The sequence below is a fragment of the Chaetura pelagica genome, unplaced genomic scaffold (assembly GCF_000747805.2).
Source record: "Chaetura pelagica isolate M959 unplaced genomic scaffold, ChaPel_1.0 scaffold829, whole genome shotgun sequence".
NCBI classification, from domain to species: Eukaryota; Metazoa; Chordata; class Aves; order Apodiformes; family Apodidae; genus Chaetura; species Chaetura pelagica.
The window spans coordinates 768002-778211 of NW_009954535.1; the positions used below are offsets into that span (position 1 = coordinate 768002).

Sequence of the window (10210 nt, forward strand, 5' to 3'; positions counted from 1 at the left end):
GGGAAAGAGGAGTAAATCTTGTAGATAATGGTTGTTATTTACCAACTAAAATACCCTTTTCAACTCAAATAGCTACAGAAGCACAATAACTGAATGGAGAACTGAGTTTTCTGAAACTTTAACGACTTACCTGTTGGTCTTGAATCCACTGGGATGCATGGTTATGATGGATCAAAATAAGCTAGGATCACTTGGATAAAAGGAGCCTGTCATCACACTGTGTCCTTGTAAATGGCAAATTGAGCCACAAGAAGGCATTGAAATGTATTTTGGTTTTGACTCCTCAGATTTAGGAAATTACTTCCCTCGCCTCGTCTTTAAAACAAATGAAGCAAAATTAATTAATATAAATGCCTGGTGCCCAGTGAAGCCTAATCCTGCAGCCCAGAGTCAGACTGCAGAAGAAGGCAGTGAGTGCTTTTGCTAACTTCAAGGAGAAGATAAGCAGGCTGAAAGCCAGGGAGGGAGGGAGAAAGGAAGGATGAACCTTCTGAGGCAGTTAACTGAGCCATGTGTAAGCAAAGACTGCAGCGTGGTCACAGTTTGATTTGTAGAGTTCACACAGGAGGTTTCCTATCCGTTCCAATCTACTTTCATTCCTAAGGAATCCAAGGACCATGTCCCATGTTTCTGTTACTCAGTGTTCTTCATGGCTTCCCCATGTTCTGCTGAAACGTGCAGCAAAAGTTCGCTCCCTCCTGCTCAAAAGAAGACTGACCATAACTTCTAGATAGAACAATATGGCACCACTTCAGAGCTGGAAATGTTCTTTCTTTCAATTTCACTTTCGCACAGAAATAGTCTTGTCATCCCATTTGCGGAAACACTTCTATGTCAACACGCAGGTTCTTTCCAGGCTTGTTTCCTTTTCATTGTTAGGTGTTGGTTCCTTGTCCTTTTCCTTCCTCTTTGGGTTTGTGGCAAACACACAGGTCAGCCCACAGAATATTCAAATTTAAAGGAAAAAGAACTACATTACTACATTCTGAGAACTAACCTCCTCAGGTTTCTCCTGGTGGATGACGCACTTCTTACACCCAATTTAAAATCCCATCTCACTGCAGTGTCCATATGAAGCCACCAAACTGCACAATGTGTATCCCTGGTACTTTGTGTGTCACTGAGAGAGGAGCCCCCACAGGAGCTGCCGCTGCCCTGACAGTCCTTTGCATAAAGGAAGGTGGGAACTGTGTTAAGTTCCACCACTGCCAACAGCAGCACCAGCACAAACCCAGTGTTCACAGGTCCCAGGCCCACAGGACTGCTTCAGTGGAATTCCAAAAGAAAGACAGAACTACCAGGACAGCACAGTTCTTCTAGATGTCTTCCTCTTTGCTGAAGTGTACACAGATGCTGCTTTAAAACTCAATTTTCTTTTTTAAGACGTGATATTATTATGGCTGGGGTTTATGTCAACATTATGCCACATCAGGGTGGGCAGGCGTTGATCATGAGCAAGTTTCAGGAAACCTGTATAGTCTTGCATGCACAGGAACCATTTCCCAAGCAGGCAAGAACACTGTGCATCAGCTTTTCACTCCTGAAGCCCCTGCAGCTGCGAACAGGCTCTCATTTCTGCCTGCTCTTTGGATGCTCTCACACACGACATCTGAAGCCATCAAAACCCATATGGGCTCACTTTTTGAAATGAAAAGACCACAGAGCTGAACTTACCTGTTCCCTGGGGAAAGAGGTAGACCTGGGGGGTCCTGAAGAGGTGCAGGAGTAGCCGGCAGGTCATCCTGGCCCCAGGCTCAGCATCTGGATCTCCACAGGCTACGGAAGATGGGATGGGGACGTAAAGCATCTGCCCAGGAGCTCACAAGTCCCAGTGGCAGGCCTGGAAATGTTCTACCTCACAGCCCCATTTTAAATGGGAATACAATAATTTCATTAACAGGAGTCAGTATTTATGGCATTGAGTGATTAAAACCAGGAGAGAACAGTGTGATTCTTGATAAGCAAGAGACCTAAATAATGGCAGAAAAGAATATAGAGTTGAAAGGGCTTTTGACCATCAAAGCAGAAATAAGAAACACAAATGCAAGCAGAAAGTGAAAAGAAATGTGTGAAGTGGCCAACAAAGAGGACCACAGCTACAGCACCCCAGGGCTGGAGGCGAAGGCAATGAGGCCAGGAGGGAATGCACACCCTGAGCAGACCTGGCAGGCACTGGAGCACCGAGCACAGGGCAGGAGAGCTGAGAGCAGAAGGTGGGGCTGCCCGAGAGAAGGGGACAGTGTGCTGCCCCTAACTGACACCCCTTGTCGCCTATGGGTTCTCTGCTCTGACCTGGCTCCTTTGGGAGCTGCAGGGACATGTGTGCTGCAATGCACACCAAGTGGCATTCCATACAGGAGCACAGCTGAGAACACACCACTCGTTCAGTCCACAGAGACTTCTCAAGAAGCCTTAAGTTTTCATCTGAAGTTTCTCTCTTGGTGTTTTCTTACCAGCTGCAAGAAGGGAAGGCAGAGCAACATGCTGAACCACATCTTCCAGAGAAAAGCGCTGCCGGGCAATCAGGATAGCAATGAAAGTGGCCAGGGAGTCACGGAACGACAGGTCGCTCACCTGGAAGGGAAAGCATTGCAGGGCTTCACACACAGGGCACACCCACTGCCAGGGTCACTAAGGAATTCACTAGAAGAATAAAAGGTAAAATGTTTACACACACGCACTTGTCTCTGCATTTTAACGCGTCTCTCAAACATTTTATGGCAAATACTTGTAGCAATTCACCTGAACAGACCTCTCTTTCAAACACCACAAATTCTGAAATGAAAAGCATTAGTCTTATAAAAACTCAAGAAAATGTTGTCATTCTATGAAAACTTGCTAACAGCAGTACTCATTCCTTACCTTCGGGACTTCCAAGAACATGTCCCCAGAGTAGCAGCTTCAGTCTGTTCCTACAGGCCCATGTCATCCAACTGGAGATAAACAGACTGAATAGATACATTAGTCACCACAATCCTGCTGACTTCAACAGGACTACAGTAACTGACACCAGGTGAGTAAGGACGAGCAAGGTGTACCACCCCTTCTACAACCCAAGAGCCAACATCAAAACAGGGTCTTTACAACAGGGATAGTTATTTGCACACCCAGGAGCATTTCAGAAACAGTGCATGCTCATGCCTGCCCCTCCAGGGTACCTCTGATATTCCACACCACTCCATTCTAAAGAAAAAAATACATTACAAAGAGAAAAATCTAAGCAGTGCTCAAAATCTACATTAACCCTGAGGATGTAGGAAAGGATAAAAATCGATCAGGAATCTCATTCAAAGCCTTGCAAACTGAAATGGATACAGAACTAAATTTGTGCTCAGCATTTCGTACTGAATGGGAACCTTCCAGTGCCTCTAAGTGCACCCAAGGACAAGAGGTCTGACAGGTACTTCAGAAGATACAGAACTCACATCCACGCTGCAGAGCAGACCATTGAACCCCCAGACATGGTTGGAAGAGCAGCAAAGAGCCTTCAGCACCCCCAGCCACTGGGAGCTGAGCAGGGTGCAACTCGCCGCCAGCTCCTTCAGCCTGGGGAGGGACAGGGAAACGGGCACAGCAGCAGGACATTCTGGGGACAGTCAGGATTTAGGTCAAATCAGATCAGTGCTTGGCAGAGGAACTGGTGGTTTTCTACTTAGGCTGGGGGGTTTGTGTCCAAATGTGATTATGCTACTGTACGTGTAACCTGGTGTTATTCAGCTGGGGACAAATGGAGCATCTGGGTCACAACCAGTAGGTGATCATCCCCCTCCAGATGCCATCCCCCCAGCCTACAGCAGCACAGAGCCTTGGCTTTGTGCCACCCCAGAATGGTAGGGCTTGGAAGAGACCTCTGGAGATTGCTGAGTCCAACCCCCCTGTCAGAGCAGGACCACCACAGAACCTAGGGCAGGTCACATAGAAACACACCCAGATGGGTCTTGAAAGTCTCCAGAGAAGGAGTCTCCACAGCGTCTCTGGGCAGCCAGTCCCAGGGCTCTGTCACCCTCACAGGAGAGAATTTTTTCCTCATGTCAAGATGGAACCTCCCGTGTTCCAGTTTGCATCCATTGTCCCTCATCCTATCACAGGGAACCACTGAAAAAAGACTGGCCCCTTCGTCTTGACACCCATCCCTCAGATATATTTATAGACATCAATAAGATCCCCTCTCAGCCTTCTCTTCTCCAGACTGAACAGCCCCAGGTCTCTCTGCCATTCCTCAATCAGACAGATGTTCCAGTCCTTTCATCATCCTTGTAGCTTCCGTTGGACTCTCTCAAGTTAATCCCTGTCTCTGTTGAAGTGGGGAGCCCAGAACTGGACACAATACTCCAGATGTGGTCTCACTAGGGCAGAGCAGAGGGGGAGGAGAACCTCCCTTGACCTGCTGGCTGCACTGCTTTTAATGCACCCCAGGATACCATTGGCCTTCTCTGCCACAAGGGCACATTGCTGCCCCATGGATAAATTGTTGTCCACCAGGACTCCAAGGTCCTTCTCCACAGAGCTGCTTTCTAATCTGTCAGCTCCTAATTGGTACTGGTGCATGTTGTTGTTCCTCCCCAAGTGCAGGACTCTACACTCATCCTTGTTGAACCTCATGGGGTTCCCCTCCACCCAGCTCCCCAGCCTGTCCAGCTCTCACTGAATGGCTGCACAGCCTCTGGTGAATCAGCCACTCCTCCCAGCTTCGTGTCATCAGCAAATTTGCTGACACTCTGTCCTCTCATCCAGGTCATCAATGAGGATGTTGAACAGGACTGGACTCAGCACTGATCCCTGGGGAACACCACTAGTCACAAGTCTCCAAATGGACTCTGCACCATTGACCACCACCCCCTGGGCTCTACTATTTAGCCAGTTCTTGATCCATCTCACTGTCTGCTCTTCTACCCCACACCTCCTGAGCTTGCTCATGAGGACCTTATGGGAAACAGTGTCAAAAGCCTTGACCCCTACTCTGTGGGCCCTGGGCTCCTGCCTGAACCCCCTTCTGCAGCTGCACCTGCACCAGCTCCATCCTCTGCCATGCAAAACCATCCCATGGAGGAGTGGGTGTTTGCACGTGTCCCCAGCCCAGCAGGGACACCCATCCCATGCCAGGCCAGCACTCCTGCCCCAGGGGAGGAGCAGCCACACCTCAGCTGGGGGGCAGGAGCTGCCCTTAGAGGGCACTTGGCCTAACGAGGGATCACAGGGTGATTCACAGTTATCTAATGCTTTGAAAACCAGCACAGGTGACTCATCCCAGTGGAAGTTATTTTTTCTCTGTTCCACAGTGAAACTTGTTTGGCCACATGTAGCTGTTCCCCTTTGTTGATCTTACAAAACTGCTTCCTCTCAGCTGCTCTGCCCAGGACACTCCACTTTTTCACAGAATCCCAGACTGGCTTGGGTTGGAAGGGACCTTAACGACCATCTAATCCCAACCCCCCCTGCCATGGGGGACATGGGACAGGGCAGGGACACCTTCCACCAAGTTGCTCCAAGCTCCATCCAACCTGCCCTTGAACACTTCAGGGATGGGGCAGACACTGCAGAATGGAAAACCAGGTTCAACACTGCAGTGCCACATCTGCAAGAGATGGCCAAGGGAATTTGGGCACACCCTGGAAGGGTGAAGCAACAGAGAGAAGCTACTCTGAATTATGAAAGAAAACAGACTATCAGTGTAAAACCCTGGCACTGATGTTCTTTCACTGCTAGGGCTCTTCACCATATTTTTTGTCAGTACCTTGAGACCACCTAGAAAGGTCTCACATGGGCATAAGACCCAAGAAGTGTTACACTGGATCAGAGCAAAGCTCCACCCAACTGGGACAGGAGCCAGTACCTGCTGGAGTCAGAAGACAATCACAGCAGGACAGTGGACAATCTGCTGAAGTGCAGGTCCCATCCTGGAATCTACTCATTGGTGATCAACTTGAACTGTGCACCATGAGGTCCAAGCTACAACTCACAGCTGTTATAAATCCAGTAGTTTATATCCAACAAAACTCTTTAAAGTTTTAGAAAGAATGTTTAGTCTACATATTAGCTATGGAGATGGATTCCATAGTGAATAAATTACACATTTAATACATTCAACACCAGTTGCATCATAAGAAGGAAATGACCTAATGCAGAACCTGCCCTCTTTTACAGGCTTCTCTGATATGATTCCATGAAAGGTTGTGCTGAGCTGTGGTGTCTGAAACAGCAGAGGGGCCAATACAAGAGCTCAGTGACCATCCTACAGGGAGTGCCCTCCACCTGGAGCTGCCTCCTGCAGAATCCTGCAGATTGACTTAATGAAGCAACTCTGAGGAAACGTAACGCGTTTGCAGCAACTAGAAGGAGCAATGAATGAAAACAACAGCAAAAAAAAAAGACACAAAACCAAAAAGGTGGAAGGAAGCCTCATCTGTACTCTGTAAACATCCATCCCATGCCGTTCCACTCTCACCTGCCTGCATCCTGGTGGCCCATGCAGACGTTCAGCAGCGCGTTGCACACGAGGCTGCAGCGGTTGCCTGCGCTGTCGCTCAGGATCTTGCCCAGCATCCAGTAGTTGATGCTGTGAGCTGAAGGATTCTCAATAAAATCTAGCATGAACTCCGGGTCCCACAGCAGGTTGGAATTTGAAGGCTGAACATTGCTGTATATGGTTTGCTTCACCTTAGAACAGGCACTACTGAGGGCCAAAAAGAGAGAGCATTGCAGAAATAGCACTGAACATACCGAGCGGGGCAGAACCTCCCTCTGGGATTCTGTACGTGTTTTCACACTTGGTTTTGATAAGCAGCATCTACCAGAAAATAAGGCTGAAACATCCATTCCATTTGAGTTTTCCTGCAAGTAAAGTCGCAAGTTTCCAAGTTCCTCCTCTGATGTTTCTGTGACTGAACCTGTGAGTGGCTGGATGAGGAGCACACGGTCCCACCTCCCTGGAGCATCAGATGCCCCACAGCTGTGCCTCACAGCACTGCCCCCCTCTCCGTGTGCTGTGGCACAGGGAATGCAGTGCTGGCAGGAAGGAGCCAATTAAAATAAATAAATAAATAAATAAATCTAAATTAAAAACTGTATTTGGTAATAAAGTGACACAAGGGACAACTTTTTGAAAGATGAAATCAGTAAACAGAGAAAAGATATTAAAGGTCATATTTTGACATTAACATTTATGCCAGAAGATCAAGAGGTGTTCCAGGAACACCTACATGTGAATTGGTTTTCTTTGGGGGAAAAAAGGTGGTTCTGAAGAAAGCAGATTTCCCACACTAAACGCTCTAAGGAGCATTTGTCTCAGTCACTGGGTTTTACACCACAGCTGGAAACATCATCCGTGTGGACAAACTTCACTCATTGTCCCAACTGGGAAGATTTTTGTCATTACTGAGAAAAATCTATTAACTGAAATTGAATTAAAATATATTAAACTTTTGGAATTTTCTTAGAGCTCCACTGGCCCCAGAATGAAGGCAGAGGAACCCCTGTGCTGCTCAGGCACCCTGGGGACCCCCTGCCACCCCTGTCACCGCACTCTGCTCCCCTGGGTGCTCCGGGAAGGAGGGAGAGGCCACAAGCAGGAGAATTAATTTAGAAGCAGCACAACAACCCGACCTTAACCCTTTGCTCTGACAGCAGAGAAACCCAAGAGCCCCCAGCCCAGCCTGTGTCCCTGGGCTGTCCCCAGGCCCAGGTGCAGCGTGTGAGCAGCGCGGGCTCTGGCTCTGCCCGGGCACCAGGAGCAGCACTGGGGGAGTGGTCAGGAGATAAGAGTTTTGAAAAGTGAAGGAATGATCTAAAAAACGGAAGTTCAGTGACTAGAAGCAGGGCAGGCAGGCTGGGGGCAGGCAGGCTGGGGGAAGGCAGGCTGGGGGAAGGCAGGCTGGGGGAAGGCAGGCTGGGGGAAGGCAGGCTGGGGGAAGGCAGGCTGGGGGAAGGCAGGCTGGGGGAAGGCAGGCTGGGGGAAGGCAGGCTGGGGGAAGGCAGGCTGGGGGAAGGCAGGCTGGGGGAAGGCAGGCTGGGGGAAGGCAGGCTGGGGGAAGGCAGGCTGGGGGAAGGCAGGCTGGGGGAAGGCAGGCTGGGGGAAGGCAGGCTGGGGGAAGGCAGGCTGGGGGCAGCCATGCAGCCGGCTCACAAAACCCAGCCATGAGAAACCCTGCCGGGAACCTCCGAAGCCACTGCCCGAGCGCTGCAACATCCAGAGGGTGAGTCTCTAAATCTGAACATTTATGGACTGTGCTTCACTGCTGCTTCCAAGCGACTTAGAGAGAGAAACAGGTGGAGGGGCAGTGTGCTATAAAGGAGCTAAAACGCTTGCCAGGTACAGACCCCGGGGTTGGGTTTGTTCTAATGGCAGCGAGGAGGTCAAGGTGGACTTGGCATCACTGGGTTAACGGCTGGAATCAGTGACCTTAAAGGTCTTTTCCAACCCAAACAGCTCCATGATTCTAAGAAGAAAATGAGTGTGGTACTAATTTATACTCAACTGTTCAAAAATGTATTCCTACATTTTATTGCCAGTTTTCACAGAATTTCTAACTCGTCTGAAAAAAGGGGCTTCAAACCAAGTGCTGAATCTCACATAATTAATATGTAATTTAGTGATCTAAATATCTCTGTACTACCAGATAATGGTTTGTTTTGCTACTGTAGGTTAGTACTAATAAAAATATTCTTTTTTATTGTACTAATTTAGATTTTGAGTAGAAAAACGAGCACCCAGCCAGGGCACTCCTGTAGCTCTTAGATATTTCGTGTTTCTTATTCTTAGCATCTCTCATATTAAATGCTGCTCCCAAAGACATTCCCATGTCTTTGCAAACCTGTCAAAGCACTATTACTGAGAACTCTCTTCCTGCTCCCTATAAAATGAAAACCACAAAGCTGAAATATGCAAACCAAAACCAGGTTTACAAACTAGAAAGGGAAAAAGTAACCGAAGTGGTTTTTTACTCTCACTAGGTGCATATTTGCATATGAAAAGTTTCCACTCCCCCTTCAAAAAAAAAAAAGAGGGACAAAACCAGCGTGTGGGTACCTGGTTTGGCCTTTTTTTTTTTTTTTTTTTAATTTAAAAATCAAGGAGTTGAACATCAGAGCATGAAACTTGGCAAACTCAGCCAGGTTTGTGCCTCTCCCCGTATCAAAGGCGGTGTTTCCCAGACCACCGAGCCGTGCCAGGGGAGCTGTGCCCATTTCCCACCCAGGAACGTGGGTGTCACAGCCCGTCTGCCCTGCCCAGCCCACGCAGAGGGCTGCGGGTGCCCGTGTCCCTGCCCGCCCGTGGGGCTGCCGGGAGGGCACAGCACCGGCACAGAACAGGCACAGCACAGGCACAGAACAGGCACAGAACAGGCACAGGCACAGAACAGGCACAGGCACAGAACAGGCACAGGCACAGAACAGGCACAGGCACAGAACAGGCACAGGCACAGAACAGGCACAGGCACAGAACAGGCACAGGCACAGAACAGGCACAGGCACAGAACAGGCACAGGCACAGAACAGGCACAGGCACAGAACAGGCACAGGCACAGAACAGGCACAGGCACAGAACAGGCACAGGCACAGAACAGGCACAGGCACAGAACAGGCACAGGCACAGAACAGGCACAGGCACAGAACAGGCACAGGCACAGAACAGGCACAGGCACAGAACAGGCACAGGCACAGAACAGGCACAGGCACAGAACAGGCACAGGCACAGAACAGGCACAGGCACAGAACAGGCACAGGCACAGAACAGGCACAGGCACAGAACAGGCACAGGCACAGAACAGGCACAGGCACAGAACAGGCACAGGCACAGAACAGGCACAGGCACAGAACAGGCACAGGCACAGAACAGGCACAGAACAGGCACAGCCCCGGCACCTTCCGGGCCAGGACTGCTCAGCAGCAGCGAGAGGGTCCCACCCGTGAAGAGCAGCAAAGGACACGGCACGTTTCCCACAGAGAGGACACCACGCTGAAACCACAGCAGCAGACACCCCTCTACGGGCTGCGGTGATTTTTCCACCCACCTGAAGAGGTCTCCAAACCTGCTTCTCAGGTGACTACAGGACACAAAATACCCCTTTCTGAGGAGGAGCACTCCGAGGGGTTAGCGACGTGTTTCACCACCCCGCACAGCCTGCAGAGGTAACACCTCTCTGAGCCTGTCCCCGCGCACCCCAGAAAGGTGCCTCTTGCCGTCACAGGACCCCCCCCAGCTGGGAGATGC

The 10210-nt window shown here is 49.7% G+C and overlaps 1 protein-coding gene across 1 annotated transcript in view; it reads right to left on the reverse strand.

Moving 5' to 3' along the window:
* MED12L (mediator complex subunit 12-like) overlaps positions 1–10210 on the reverse strand; it is a 109235-nt gene that overhangs the window by 20323 nt on the left and 78702 nt on the right. Inside the window, 6 exon segments of the mRNA XM_010004741.1 lie at positions 1675–1776; positions 2454–2574; positions 3426–3546; positions 6419–6673; positions 10011–10062; positions 10065–10187. Of these exon segments, the coding sequence (XP_010003043.1) occupies positions 1675–1776; positions 2454–2574; positions 3426–3546; positions 6419–6673; positions 10011–10062; positions 10065–10187 (774 nt within the window).